Source organism: Rhinatrema bivittatum, chromosome 14 (genome assembly GCF_901001135.1).
Source record: "Rhinatrema bivittatum chromosome 14, aRhiBiv1.1, whole genome shotgun sequence".
Taxonomy (NCBI): Eukaryota; Metazoa; Chordata; class Amphibia; order Gymnophiona; family Rhinatrematidae; genus Rhinatrema; species Rhinatrema bivittatum.
In genome coordinates this window covers 43654726-43670918 of record NC_042628.1, presented here as the reverse complement: position 1 = coordinate 43670918, position 16193 = coordinate 43654726, and the positions used below count along the sequence as shown (strand labels likewise).

Below are 16193 nucleotides of genomic sequence, written 5' to 3'. Positions count from 1 at the left end.
GAATTTCATGCATGATACACATGGCCAGATCTAGGATTTTGAACAGTGGGGGGTGCGTCATCATCCCTCTATTCCTTCCCCCTCTCACATTCATCCTCTCTGCTATTCATCCAGCTCTACCTCTTTTCCTTAAGATCTCTCTCCATCTTCTCTCCATGTCCTGCTTTTCCACTCCTCCTGTTCCTCTCCATCTCTTCCTCAATGCCCCATGAGGATCCTCTTCATCTTACTGCTGCCCCTTCCCTCTGCCACCCATATTTAGATTGCGCTCCATCACTCCCCTCCCTCATTTTCTAGGTTCCTCTCCATCTCCCCCTCTACTTCAGGTTCCTCTGTGTACTCTGGGCAGAATAGTGCCAGTCCCGCAGGGCAGGTATATGGTGAGTACGTGCTCCCTGTCCCCCCCTAAGCACTCATTTGTAATCAGTAAACAGAGAATGCTGAAGAGTAGCAGCCGCAAAGGCTGGCCATGCTGCTGGCCTGCTCTCACTGCCAGGGAGGAGAGGTGGTGGAAGAAAGGTCAGCATTTTAATCATGGTACTGCTTGGGAATGTGCCGATGGGCACCCTTTGCATGTTCCCTCGATAATGGTGTACTCTGTATGTAAGGAGTCACGTGGCGGTGGGCCCTAAGACGTGTAATCTGTTGCTCTCTTACAGACATGCTCTGATTAAGAAACTTGGGCAGCTGAAAGACAGTGAGCCAGAGTTGGCCCAGCTTCTTCTTAATCAGGTAAGGAGTACAAGTGCTGAGATGAGATCCACCACTTTTATTGTATTTCATAGATTACCATATACCTTCTAGATGCAATTTTTCTTCATTTACAATATTTCAGAGCCAGATGCTCAAGGTGAAAGGCTCTGTACCCTGTTCTGAACCCAAAGCTGTCTCCCTATCCCACCAAGTCTCACCCTGTCCCAAGGCACCCGGCTCAAGATTCAGCAACCCCATGCTAGTCTTTCCAAGGGGCTCAGCCCCATGTCAATGTGTAAAGAAAATCTTTGAAATAAAGGTCAACCTTTTTATTGGACTAACAATACATTCCTTGACTAGTTTTCAGAAACTGAACAACAATATTGGGGAATAACTAGTATACAATGAAATATGAAAAATAACTAGTTATATATTTGCTGCTGAGAATCAACTTAAATCTCCAGTATTATCTCTATCTTAAAATCATGGAACTTTATTTCTCTCAATATAACTCAACTATTTTTATTTTAGAGAAAAGACCTCAGTATTGGCAAGAGATCTGAAAATTCAGAAACTACTTTAAAGCCAATTGTTTCAGTCACCGGTCTTATATTCTCTTATTTTTATTTTAATAAAATTACTTAAAGAGACTATTTCTTGTTTGTTTTTTGTAATGTGTTCTTATAACGGTGTCACTATAATTTGATATTAACCTGTTATTTGATGAATTGCTGTTGACAATATATATCTTAATTGGAAGAATTACACTCCTTATAACTCAATTATTATTTGCTACTTTATCCACAGTCACAACTTGAATGCCAATGTTTTTACTTTATATAATCCTTATGAAGTTGTCATATTTCTCCAAAACTCGTGGCTGTCTCATTATGTCTCCCACTTAGATAATAATGTCTTTTTCTTTTTTAACATTGGCTCTTATCTTTAGCTGTTATAGTCTTTATGATTTATTCATTATTATTCAGCTGTATTTTAAATGCTGGGACATTGTGATTTATATACTCTTGTTCATCACTGGCTCATGAACCAAATGACACCATTCAATGCTTTTCTCTGCAACAAGAATTAAAATTCTTTCTTAGTAGCCCTTCTTGCAAATTTATTTTTTTCTTTCAAACCTCCCACAAATGACAATTATGTCATTTTGTAAAGCGCATATTTGTGCTTCTAATGTCCAATACTCCTTAACAATCCCGACAATTTTTATGATTTTATAGCGGAGCACTTATCTGGCGCTTGCAATGTAGAACTCTTGTTTTGCCGCGCTGCCATGCCTCCGACTCAAAGGGTCTGTTTGACCACCGCCAACGCTTGCCAATACTGAGGTCTTTTCTCTAAAATAAAAATAGTTGAGTTATATTGAGAGAAATAAAGTTCCATGATTTTAAGATAGAGATAATACTGGAGATTTAAGTTGATTCTCAGCAGCAAATATATAACTAGTTATTTTTCATAGTTTTCAGAAATTGACAACCTTCTTCAGGCCAGAGCAAAAGATGACATTGCCTATACATACAAATGAATCATAGAATATGTTAGATTGGCAGTATAAAAGAGGAAGGGGAAAGAGATTTGATGTGTTAGAGTGATAAAGTGAGATAGATAAGAATTTGTCTGGTAGTGAATTAAAAAAAACAAAACATGTCTCTGTTTTTTGTTAGTACTGACGTGTTTGATCATTTTAACATCCAATGTTTTATATTCCTGGATTATTCTGAATTTCTCTGATTATAAGAAGGTGTACTTGTCTGGTTCCAAAAAATGTTTTCCTGTGTTGGTGTTGCCTTCCTCTCCTGTGAAGTAAATCTTCCGGAATATTAAGCAAGTGTACAGTAGGCCCAGCGTGAATGGGTGTGCATACCATGCATTTGCAAGGGGCGACATACCCAAGGGGGGGAGGATGGCGGCATCAGAAGAGGCCACGGGACCACCGGCGGAGCCTAACTCGCTGGCGACCGAAGAAGGCTGCCGGCCACTGGTGCTCAACCCACTGGCAGCTGAAAATGAGAGGTCCATCTACCGTTTGTTTGTGTGTGTGCACGCGCCTGCACACAGCTCCGCTCCCCAAGCAGGAAGGCCATGGTGGAGCTTATCCCACCATAGCCCGAAGACAACAGGAAGCTCACGGGGCTGTGGTGGAGCTCATCCCTCCACGGTCCAAAGATGACAGGAAGCCATGTGTGTGTATGTGTGAGTGACTGAGAGCCTGTGTGTGCATGTGTGTGCCTGTGTGTGTTTGTGCTTGTGTCTGTGTAAGACTGAGAGCCTATTTGTGTGCATGCTTGTGAGAGCCTATATGCGACACATGGGCTCTCACAGACACACAAATATGCACAAACATACAAGCACACAGGCTTTCACACACACACACTCACAGGCACATAGACTCTCAGTCGCTCACACACACACAGCCTCCTGTTGTCTTCGGGCTATGGTGGGATGAACTGCGCCATGGCCTACTGACCTTCCTGTTTGAGGAGGAGGGAGTGGAAGCTGGGCACACGCACACAAATGGAAGAAGGGCCTCTCCTAATGTATCTGTGAGGGAGAGGGAGCCTGTGTATGTTAGAGAAGAGGGAATGTGTGAGAGAATGAAGGTTTATGCGTGCAAGTGAGAGAGAAGATAAAATGTGTGTGGCCCTACCTCCCCCAATCCACCACAGTCTCAGGGTGACTGGAAATCAAAAGATTACAAGTATGGCAACGACCATCATAATAGCAATATGAACTTATAATTAACACTGGAAGACCATCCTGAATATGTTTAAATACCAACATTGTTACCACTATCCTTTTCCTTATGCTCCCTTTTTCACCACCAACCTCTCCCCGATCCCTTCTTCTTTTCCACTATTAATTTATGCATCAATGTTTTTAATGGTTTATTCTCTGTTTGTTTTTTGTAAACCGTTATGATGGCTGAACCGAATGACGGTATATAAAACTGAACAAATAAATAAATAAATGGAGAGCAGGAAATTTTTAAATTCTTGTTAGTTTCAATTATTGGGTGTAAAATGATGATTCTGCTCTTTTGAAATATTTCATTTTTTTGGGGGGTGGGGGAATAGAACACTTTTTAATTATTGGATTTTTTATTCATTAGATGTTTTTAAATATTTTATTGGTGTTTGGGAAATTTTGGATACTCTTATTCATTAACTTATATGAAATATTTATTCTTTTTATGAAATATAAAACATCATATTTCTTGATTTTATTTAATGTTTTTATGAAGAATGGTACTGTCTCTGTTTTTCCATTGTTGCTCTGCATATAGAGGTTGGCTTGTTGTGAGTTCCAGTTCAGTTCTTCTCAGCACGTTTCTGTTTATACTTTCTGATCTCTTTAGTCTATATTTGGTCAGGGTCTCTGTGTCCTGCATGTGTGACCAAGGTGAGGTATTTTGCTGGCATGTAATTTCTGCGTAGGGATCTATAGCAGCCTGGTTTCCTAATAAGATTTTTATTGGTGTACTAGGGCCTGGTGTAATATGTGCAGTGTTGTCTTTTCATAGATAAGTTGTTAGGGTTGTTTTGGTATGGGAGGTTTACTATATTGTCATGGTAATTCTCTTTGTTCATGGCTTTCTGAAGGCCAATAAACATTACAAAAAGTCTAATTCCATAGGAGTTCCAAGTGTCTTTTGCAGAGTTTTCTGGTTGCACCACAGGAGTGCATGTAAATATAATATGCATGTTGTAATATTTTTGCCTCAGAAGACCATACTTTTGAATGTTCCTTTTCATGCATATTCGGAGACAGGTATCTTCAAAGGATACTAATGATGCAATAGAATTAGGGCATCCCGACAGTGATGTTCCAATTATAAGAAAAGTAGTCCTAGTGCCTGTAACTAAAAACTCAGCTGAGCTAAAAAATTCTAACTTATCCCTATCAATTAAAAAGCAGAATGAAAATACAAACAAAAAACAAACTTTGAAATGTTTGTATGCTAATGCCAGAAGTCTAAGAAGTAAGATGGGAGAATTAGAATGTATAGCAGTGAATGATGACGTAGACTTAATTGGCATCTCAGAGACATGGTGGAAGGAGGACAACCAATGGGACAGTGCTATACCGGGGTACAAATTATATCTCAATGACAGAAAGGGCACCCAGGAGGCGGTGTGGCGCTTTATGTCCGGGATGGCATAGAGTCCAACAGGATAAACATCCTGCATGAAACTAAATGCACAATTGAATCTTTATGGGTAGAAATCCCTTGTGTGTTGGGGAAGACTACAGTGATAGGAGTATACTACCATCCACCTGGTCAAGATAGTGAGACTGATAGTGAAATGCTAAGAGAAATTGGGAAGCTAACCAAATTGGTAGTGCGGTAATAATGGGAGACTTCAATTACCCCAATATTGACTGGGTAAATGTATCATTGGTACATGCTAGAGATATAAAGTTCCTAGATGGAATAAATGACATTTTTATGGAGCAATTGGTTCAGGAACCATAAGAACCAACAAGAGAGGGAGCAATTTTAGATCTAATTCTCAGTGGAGCACAGGATTTGGTGAGAGAGGTAATAGTGGTGGGGCCGCTTGGCAATAGTGATCATAATATGATCAAATTTGAATTAATGACTGGAAGGGGGACAGTAAGCAAATCCACGGCTCTCGTGCTAAACTTTCAAAAGGGAAACTTTGATAAAATGAGAAAAATTGTTAGAAAAAAACTGAAAGGAGCAGCTACAAAGGTAAAAAGTGTGCACGAGGCGTGGTCATTGTTAAAAAATACCATCCTAGAAGCACAGTCCAGATGTATTCCACACATTAAAAAAGGTGGAAAGAAGGCACAACGATTACCGGCATGGTTAAAAGGTGAGGTGAAAGAAGCTATTTTAGCCAAAAGATCTTCATTCAAAAATTGGAAGAAGGGTCCAACAGAAGAAAATAGGATAATGCATAAACGTTGGCAAGTTACATGTAAGACATTGATAAGATAGGCTAAGAGAGAATTTGAAAAGAAGTTGGCCGTAGAGGCAAAAACTCGCAGTAAAAACTTTTAAAAATATATCCGAAGCAGAAAGCCTGTGAGGGAGTCCGTTGGACCATTAGATGATCGAGGGGTTAAAGGTGCACTTAGAGAAGATAAGGCCATTGCGGAAAGATTAAATGATTTCTTTGCTTCGGTGTTTACTAAAGAGTATGTTGAGGAGATACCCATTATGGAGAAGGTTTTGATGGGTAATGATTCAGATGGACTGAACCAAATCACGGTGAACCTAGAAGATGTGGTAGGCCTGTTTGATAAACTGAAGAGTAGTAAATCACCTGGACCGGATGGTATACACCCAGGGTTCTGAAGGAACTAAAACATGAAATTTCAGACCTATTAGTAAACATTTGTAATCTATCATTAAAATCATCCCTTGTACCTGAAGACTGGAGGATAGCTAATGTAACCCCAATATTTAAAAAGGGCTCCGGGGCAATCCGGGAAACTACAGACCGGTTAGCCTGACTTCAGTTCCAGGAAAAATAGAGGAAAGTGTTCTAAGCATCAAAATTACAAAACATATAGAAAGACATGGTTTAATGGAACAAAGTCAGCATGGCTTTACCCAAGGTAAGTCTTGCCTCACAAATCTGCTTCACTTTTTTGAAGGAGTTAATAAACATGTGGATAAAGGTGAACCGGTAGATGCAGTGTACTTGGATTTTCAGAAGGCGTTTGACAAAGTTCCTCATAAGAGGCTTCTAGAAAAAGTAAAATGTCATGGGATAGGTGGCGATGTCCCTTCATGGATTACAAACTGGCTAAAAGACAAGAAACAGAGAATAGGATTAAATGGACAATTTTCTCAGTGGAAGGGAGTGGGCAGTGGAGTGCCTCAGGGATCTGTATTGGGGCCCTTACTTTTCAATAGATTTATAAATGATCTGGAAAGAAATATGACAAGTGAGGTAATCACATTTGCAGATGATACAAAATTGTTCAGAGTAGTTAAATCACAAGCAGATTGGGATAAATTGCAGGAAGACCTTGTGAGACTGGAAAATTAGGCATCCAAATGGCAGATGAAATTTAATGTGGATAAGTGCAAGGTGATGCATTTAGGGAAAAATAACCCATGCTATAATTACACAATGTTAGGTTCCATATTAGGTGCTACTACCCAAGAAAGAGATCTAGGCGTCATAGTGGATAACACATTGAAATTGTCGGTTCAGTGTGCTGCGGCAGTCAAAAAAGCAAACAGAATGTTGGGAATTATTAGAAAGGGAATGGTGAATAAAACGGAAAATGTCATAATGCCTCTGTATCGCTCCATGGTGAGACCGCACCTTGAATACTGTATACAATTCTGGTCGCCGCATCTCAAAAAAGATATAATTGCGATGGAGAAGGTACAGAGAAGGGCGACCAAAATGATAAGGGGAATGGAACATCTCCCCTATGAGAAAAGACTAAAGAGGTTAGGACTTTTCAGCTTGGAGAAGAGACGGCTGAGGGGGGATATGATAGAGGTGTTTAAAATCATGAGTGGTCTAGAACGGATAGATGTGAATCGGTTATTTAGTCTTTCAGATAATAGAAAGACTAGGGGGCACTCCATGAAGTTAGCATGTGGCACATTTAAAACTAATCGGAGAAAATTCTTCTTCACTCAACGCACAATTAAACTCTGGAATTTGTTGCCAGAGGATGTGGTTAGTGCAGTTAGTATAGCTGTGTTTAAAAAAGGATTGGATACGTTCTTGGAGGAGAAGTCCATTACCTGCTACTAATTAAGTTGACTTAGATAATAACCACCGCTATTACTAGCAACGGTAACATGGAATAGACTTAGTTTCTGGGTACTTGCCAGATTCTTATGGCCAGGATTGGCCACTGTTGGAAACAGGATGCTGGGCTTAATGGACCCTTGGTCTGACCCATTGTGGCATGTTCTTATGTAAAATGTGTTATAAATGCGTAATTTGTATGTATGCCTGTAAAGGGTGTGGGAGTGTGTGTCTCGGGGTGAGGTGGCGTGTGTGCAATACTGTAAAGTTTGCCTAGGTTACCTAATGGTTTCCTATCCATGGGTTCTGGGGGGGGGGCACGTGTTCGTTTTTAAAAATATAAATTGCAGAACGGAGTTGAGCTTTATTTGATGGGCTCGGGACAGACACTGAATGAATTGGGGTGGGGGTGGGGGGGGCAGACTAGTAATTTTTTGCAGGGAGCAGCAAAAAAGCTAACACCGGCCCTGGTGTTCAGTGTAGATAACTTCCCCCAAGTTGTCTCCATATTCATCCACTAACTACACTGCAAGGCAGTAAGGTGTTTTCTAGAGCAGCGGTTCTCACCGGCAAGTGTGTCGCCCGCCCGCTGCTCTACCCCCCGCCCCCCCTCGCCTCAGCGAGACGAACACTGCTGCCATTCCTGCCCGGGCTATCAGCACATTCAAGCCCGGAGGGGAACAGTAGCAGTGTTTGTGGAAGCCAGCAACAGAAACATAACCTTTTCTTCTTCCCGCCCCTGTGGCCCCGGAAGAGGAAGTGATGTTTACCAGGCACGCTGGAAGAAGAACAGGCCATCCTGCTGCTGCCTCTGCAGAAATTGCGTCCCAAGGCGCCCCCGGCCCTGCAGCAATAAGAAGGCAGCACTCAGCTGTTTGCATGTGCTGCGATCATCATGGCTCAGAGCAGCCATCTGAGAATGTAGCCGCTGGGATTTCCTACCGTGCGGCTGTTGGGGAAATCCGTCCATTAGCTGCAAAAAAATAAAAGGCTGGGGTGGGGAGAAGAAAAAGCATAGAAATACATTATCAGCTGACTGCTCTGTGCCGCCATCGCAGTACAGGCAAACAGCTGAGTGCTGCCTTCTTACCGATGCAGGGCAGGAGGAGGGTCATTCCTGTTGCAGTTTCCAGCCTGTCAGGACTCTGCTTTTAATAGCAGCATACCAGCTGCCTTGTGCTGTAGCTGCCATGTGGGGTGGGGGTGAAAGTGAGTGCGTGAGATAGAGAGAGTGAGCCAGCATGTGTATAAGTATGTGTATGAGAGAATGTGTGTGATTGAGACTGTGTATGTAAGTAAGAAAACGTATGAGAGCAAGATTGACTGCCATTTTAATTATTGGGTAATATATGATATGTCTGCTGTTTGAAATATTTTATTGGTGTTTAGGGAATTTTTAATAATTTTGTAAGTTTTTAACTTTGACTGTCACACTGAGAATGCCCAGCATGCCGCTAACCACACATCCAAGCGGTGCCCTCTTCAGTCTCTTCCTTTCCGCGAAGCTTTTGCCTCGCAGTCGTGGAGTTTGTGCTTCTTTTTTCTGTTTTTTTGCAATTTTTCACTCTCCTGCGTTATGTAGGGTCCCTCATGTTTTTCGGGTCCTCTGTCTGCGAACTTGTAAGCCCATCTAGTTTTCATGGTTGATCACAGATGGCTTCATTACCCCCTGACCGCCGACCATTGACCATGCACCGCATACTTTTTGCGATGGCATCGACCGGCTTTCACTGGTGCCTCCAGTGTACCCGGAGAATGTCCATCACAGACCCCGACGAGGTTTGCATTCTTTGCCTGGGATTGTCCCACGATGTCTGTGGTTATGATCTCTGCGCCCAGATGACCCCTAAGGGCCATCGGGCACATCTTGATAAGATGGAAAAGTTATTTGGACCCAAAAGATCGGATCAGTCATCGGATTCCAGGACATCTATCCCCGCTCGGGAAAGAGGTCCGGTCTTAACCCCCTTCAGGGTTGCCCCCACAACTGTTCCCCAGTCCCGAGGTGGGAGCTGGGGACCGAGCGCAGTCTTTGTCGTCCTGTTTCTGGTCGGGTACCTCGCCAAGCCATCGGTTCCAGGCAAAGACTGTGGTGACCATCGAGAAAGATCAAAGAAACATCGACATTGGTAATCGTCTTCCATGCAAGATTGTGGTCAGGCATCGACATCTGTGCCTCCTCTGAAGCGGTCTCGGGTGAAGGAAGCAATTTCCTCTGACCCTTCCGAAGCCTCTAGGCGACCTCCACCGACACCGGTGGACGGCTCGGTGCTGCCCAGTGCTCCCAGGGATGTCCCAATTCCACCTCCTCTTCAAGCCGTTTTGTCCTCTGCTGCCTTTGAGGAGATATTGGAGACGCATGCGGTTGGTGGTCGGCCAGGCCTTGCAGGGCTTCAAGCCTCCGATTCCACTGGGACCGCCACCGCCGCAAGAGCCGACTCCACTGGTGCTTGCACCTCTACTGGAAAGGCTTGATATGCTGCTTGGTGTCCTACCGTCGCAGCCAGCACCGATGCCCCAAGCCCCTTTGTGGCTGAAGGGAGCATCGCTGCTGCCACCACCGGCTCCTATCTCGGTGAGTGACTCCTCAGAGGAGGAAGGGCCATCGGGTTCGGTGGCATCTCGGGGACGCACAGTGCTCCGCCACCAAGGCCATCTGGAACAGTGCCTTCAGTGCCCCCGATTTCCCCCCCCCCCCCCCCGACACCATTAGACATGTCAGCGCTTTTACAGCCTCGAGGCCTGCCAATGCCGTCAGTTCCCTCTTCGAAACCAACGAGGCCTGCGCTTCAGGCGCAGTAGGGTGTTAGGCCCCCCACATCCCTGGAGAGACGCAGTGAAGGGGAGGTCCCTTATGACCCCCTGGGAAGGGGAGGCATCCATGTCCTCCACCGAGGAATCAGAGGATCTGCCTTCAGAGCCCTCTCCACCGGAGAAGCGGCGGAATTCCCCCGCCCCCCCCGGAGGATCTCTCCTTCATGGGGTTCGTAAAGGCCATGGCACAATCAGTGCCTTTCCAGCTCTTAACGGAGCAAGACACTAGGCACAAGATGCTTAAAATTCTGCAAATCCTGGATGCCCTCAAAGAGGTAGTGGCAGTACCTGTTATGACATCTTCAAGGAGCTGGTGGCCTGCCTCTGGGAGCACCCCATCTCAGTGCTGCCGATGAACCATAAGACGGATGCAGTTTACCTGGTCCAACCTACCACTGGTTTTGAGAGCCGACAGCTCCCTCATCAGTCGATGATGGTAGAATCAGCCTTGAAGAAGGCAAAAAGTATTTGCACCCATGCCTCGCCCCCCCACCCCGGGGCGGGAGCATAGAGCCCTTCATGCCCTTGGACGCCGAGTATTTCGGGCACATTGTTAACTGCCCGAATTGCTTGCTACCAGTTATATATGGGTCAGTACTCCCAGATCAGCTTCTTGGAGTTGCGAGCAATTTGGCATGCCCTACAGGTGTTCAGAGAGCAGCTCCTGAACAAGGTTGTCCTTTTTCAGACCGACAATCAAGTAGCTATATGTTACCTGAACAAACAGGGGAGCACAGGGTCCTTCACTTTCTGTCAGGAGACAGTCCACATTTGGTTGTGAGCCATCGACAATGGCATCCTCCTCAGGGCAGTGTACCTCCCAGGGGTGGACAACACTCTAATGGACTCCTTGAGCCATGCTTTCCGACCTCATGAGTGGTCCCTCAGTCAACCAGATCTTTCACTCATGGGGGACCCCGGACATAGACCTTTTTGCTTCCTTGGAGAATAGGAAGGTGTACTGCTTCTGCTCCCTAAGCCAGAGGAGCAGCGTATCGATGACAAATGCCTTTTTGATTCACTAGGGCACCGGGCTGTTGCACGTTTACCTTCCCCTTCCTCTCATGTTGAAAACGCTCCAGAAGCTTCAGCAGGATCAGGGCTCCATGATCCTGATCACCCCCTTTTGGCCCCACCAAGTCCGGTTTCCAACCCTACGGGTCCTGGCCTCGTGTCCTCCAATCCAGTTGGGGATGGCTCCAGACCTAATCACTTAGGACCAGGGCAGGCTCCACAACCCCAACCTCCAAGCCCTGACTCTCATGGCTTTTATGTTGACCGGGTGACTTTACAGGCCCTGGGCCTTTCGGAAGGGGTATTGCGATTCATACTGGAGTCCAGAAACCCTCCACCAGGAAATCTTACAATCAGAAGTGGAAGAGGTTGTCGGCTTGGTGTGGGGGCTGCGGTCTGGATCCCTTCTCTTGCTCCCCACCGGCGCTTTTAGACTACCTGTTGTTCCTCTCCGAATCTGGTCTGCAGACCACATCGGTGAGGGTTCACCTAAGTGCCATTAGGGCATACCATCGGGGCTCGGATGGTACCGCAATATCTTCCCATCTGCTTGTGGGGAGGTTTATGAGGGGCTTGTTACAACTAAAGCCCCCCCACTCACCCATCAGCAGTTTCCTGGGATCTCAACATCATCCTGTCACAACTATTGAAGTCTCCATTTGAACCATTGCAATCTTGCAGCCTGAAGTACCTTTCCTGGAAGGTCATCTTCTTGGTCATGGTTACATCAGCTCACAGGGTCAATGAACTGCAAGCTCTGTTGTCATACCCACCTTATACAAAATTGTGTCATGACAAGGTGGTCCTGTGGACGCATCCAAAGTTTCTTCCCAAGGTGGTTTCGGAGTTCCATTTCAATCAGTCCATTGTGTCGCCTTCTTTTTTCCCAAGGCCTCACACTCACCAGAGTGAGTGGGCTCTGCACATTCTAGATTGTAAGAGGGCACTGGCCTTTTACTTGGAATGGATGGTGCCTCACCGTCTATCACTCAACTTTTTGTCTCCTTCAACAAAAACAGATTGGGGGTTGCTGTTTCTAAGCAGACCTTCTCCCATTGGCTTGCGGACTGTATTGCCTTCTGCTACACCCCAGGCGGGCTTACAGCTTGACAGTCACGTTAAGGTTCACTCAGTATGGGCCATGTCACTCTCGGTGGCCCACTTGCGTGCAGTTCCCATTCATGAGATTTGCAGAGCGGCGATCTGGAGTTCCCTCCATGCGTTTGCCTCACATTATTGCCTGGACAAAGATGGCCGGTGGGTCAGTTGTTTTGGACAGTCCATCCTCCGTAATCTCTTTCAGTCATGAAAACCCAACTCTCCCTCCATGGGCCCTGTCCTTGGGTGTAGGCCTGCTCCTCTGGTTAGTGCGGCTCTAGTTGTTGTGCACGTTGGCACCTGTTCTCTGTTGCACATGGTTGGAGTGGCCTGAAGCTACTTAATCACCCATGTGTGAGGACTACCATCCTGCTTGTCCTTGGAGAAAGCAGAGTTGATTACCTGTAACAGGTGTTCTCCAAGGACAGCAAGATGTTAGTCTTCACGAAACCCGCCCACCACCCCGCAGAGTTGGGTTTCTCTCGGTTTGTTGTTTTATTTTTTCACAAAATCAATGCTATAAGACTGAAGAGGGACCCCACGTGGTTAGCGGCATGCTGGGCATGCTCAGTGTGCCAGTCAAAGTTTCTAAAAACTTTGACAAAAGTTTTCCGTGCTGGGCTCCATCTGTTGATGTCACCCATGTGTGAGGACTTTGGGTTTCCATTCCAGTTTCTGTCTACATGTTTGAACTTTATGGTCTTTCTGTACTTGGTGAAGAACGATTCTATGTGTGTGACCGAGTTGAAGTATTTTACTAGCATGTAGACATTTGTATCAATATTATTTGTTGTGTTTTCTCAATAGAACATGTATTGATGGTAAATTACTGTTTTTTCATAAGGAGGGCTATTACACCAGGTAGGAGAGAGTGTTTGTTGCTGTTACTGAGATGACACCAGAAATATCTTTTTTGTATGGTAAATTGAACGGGGAATGTCCTAGTTTGGTTCTGTACCCATTGTTGGGGGATCAGGGCAGTTCCTGTAGACAGTGTATATGTTTATATTTAGCCCCGTGTTGATCATGTGTTCAGTGTGTCATGCATGTGAGAACCATCTGTCAGGTGTGTCCTGACAGAAAAAAGATTGAGAACCACTGTTCTAGAGTAATGACACTAATATCTGTCCTTCAGTCTCTGCCAAACACATATAGAGAGAACTTGTTATACTCTGCCCTCCTCTCACTTTGTAGAATGTACAGTGCTGGAATGTAGTGTCTCTTAGTTATATGTGCTCAGAGTAGTAGGACGGCCCTTGCTGTAGCCACTGCATGTCTAGACAGCAGTGCCAGTCCTATTACATTAACCAGGTGCTGAGATTCTAATGCTGAGCTTTGCAGCCTCTGACCCTCCCTCTCATGCTCTGATTGACACTTCTGAAGTCGTCATGGGATATGATATGAGGATAAGAGCCACTGGAGACCCACATATGTTTCCTATGTTCCTACTTAACAGTAACTAGAGTTTTAGGGAAACACTAGCACAGTACTTCTTCACTGTAATATAACAAGAATTGTCCTACACATGAAAGCCCTCTGTTTTTTGCTTGTGGGATGAGAGAAAGTTTAGTGTATAAAAAATGTTTATCTTAGCTTGTTACATAGAATACTGGCAGGCTGAGGTCAACACAGGTCTATAAGAAGTGATGTCAGCAAATCCGTTAGTCTGTGTCTCCATCTGCTGGTTGGGAGTCATAACCTATGTGACTGGACTTGTCTGGCTGGACTCAAGGAAAGAAAATTATCAGAACTAATTTCTCCATTTGCTGCCAATGAAAGGCTTTACAGAGCATATTTTATTTTCCTCAAATAAATGAGCAATACAACTACAAACTTTTTTGTGTATAATTTGATTTGCTGTAGTGCAACAGCCATGGACCATGTGACTGATCTTAGTTTGCTGTTCTGTTCTCTGGCAAAGAAATAGATACTGGCTATAATGCTAATCTCCAGCACACTAAATCTAGGAGGGTGGGAGATGCAGTCATATCAGAGTCATGTGCATGTTACTCCAGGATCTGGAGTCACTGATGCCAGAGCTTCTTGTGCATGTTACTCCAACATCAGGAGGCATGGCTGCACCAGAGTTCCATGTGCATGCTGCTCCAGGATTGGGAGATACAGCCATGTCAGAACCTCGTGTATGTGCTACTTTAGGATCAGGAGATGCATCAGCCGGTAAAAACCTCCAGAAACCCAATACTCTGCTAGATTTGCTCCATAATCACCTTTGTAGGTGCTAGATTTTGAAGTCTAACACGCTTCTCTATTCCTCAGATCTACGAGAATGCCATGATTGCAGCAGGACTGAATGATGACCCAAGGCCAATGGTGAACCGCCTGAATGAACTTCTGACCAAAGCCCTGGAAAAGCACTGAAGGAGTAGGACATAGGGACAAAGCCCCATATGTGTCATCTTGCTTTGTAGACACTGACTGCTTCTTGGAGGCCATCATTTATATGGAGTTAACTGCCTTCATTCTTATTGATACCAGACTGCAGTGAAGGGGGCAGAATTACGCATGAACAAAGACAAGATCACAACTGCTAATATTACTGGACCATTACACTCAGTCCCTTGGAGCCATGAGCCCAACTTGGCCTGACTTTCTTAGTATTCTTTATTTATAATTTTGGTAGTGCAATAACAACAGATCTGTTTCCATGTTGCCCGAAAGTGTCTGAAGTCCAAAATAAAAATTAGGTTTTAATATTCCATCTTTAGAAATTGGTATGGAGAACACAGAGCATCTTATAAACAACATGGAGCCATTCCTCACTGGCAGCAAATGTGACCACTAAGGAGAGAATTTAAACCCTACATATATTCAAAAAGAATATCGTTCCAGGTGAAAGCTTGGGCCAATAATATGCATCAGCAGTAGACTCAGTGAGACCTGGATCTTATGACTGGGACACCAGGCACCACAGATGTTTCTGTTTAAATGATATAGTGCAGCTTACCTGTTTAAAGGAGAAGTTTAGGACTGTCCTACTGGAAGACTGGGAGGAAACTGGGAAGAAGCCCAATTGCATCGCAGTGCGCACATGTTATAAAATAGCCACACACATGGACACGCGCACGGACCTTTTAAAATCTGGCCTATAATTTTTGTATTAGGAAATGATGATCCAAAAGCAGTTCCACCTTGTTTGGATGTCTAGGAACCCAATTCTTTTTTCAATATTTAAGTAATTCTCTCCTAATCTGTAAATAGAATGTGAAAGTATGGTTAGGCATCAGATAAAGACTAATTGGCCCATCCAGTCTGCTCATTTATTTCTGTCCACATTGCTAAGGATATATCCCAGCTTTCAGCTGTAGATACTTTGAGTGTTTGTTCAATATATCACGTCTTATCCAAGTCAGTTTTTATTATTTATGTATTACAAGATTTTATTACTCGTTCTCCTACCATGGTACGCTAAGCAAAGTATTCTAAGTGGTTACATCTGATTGATAATAGAGACACAAGAAAGGGTAAGGGATCATGACTTGGTAAGGAAGTGTATCATGGTATTCCATTGTGGAGAAGGGACGGGGCTTATAGGGTGACAAAGATAGTGCAATACATAATACAGTGCAATATATATAACATAGTATATATAATATAGAAGGTATTTATTTATTTAGACATTTTATTTACCATTGTTCCAAAAGAAGATCACAACAGTTTACAAAAGTAACATTCATACTATAAATCAACACAACAGAGATTAATATAAATGACTGTGATTTTCTAATACATATTAACTAAAGGTCTAGGACAACAGGTTTTGTAGTACAGCAGATCTATTTTCACATAATA

The 16193-nt window shown here is 44.1% G+C and overlaps 1 protein-coding gene across 1 annotated transcript in view; it reads left to right on the top strand.

The window, feature by feature from the left end:
• Positions 1-15647, top strand: part of TRAP1 (TNF receptor associated protein 1) — a 133223-nt gene extending 117576 nt beyond the window's left edge. Inside the window, exons 17-18 of the mRNA XM_029576390.1 lie at positions 660-732; positions 14661-15647. Of these exons, the coding sequence (XP_029432250.1) occupies positions 660-732; positions 14661-14762 (175 nt within the window). The 3' untranslated portion in view covers positions 14763-15647. The remainder of the gene's footprint in view (positions 1-659; positions 733-14660) is intronic.
• The last annotated feature ends 546 nt before the right edge of the window (positions 15648-16193 follow it).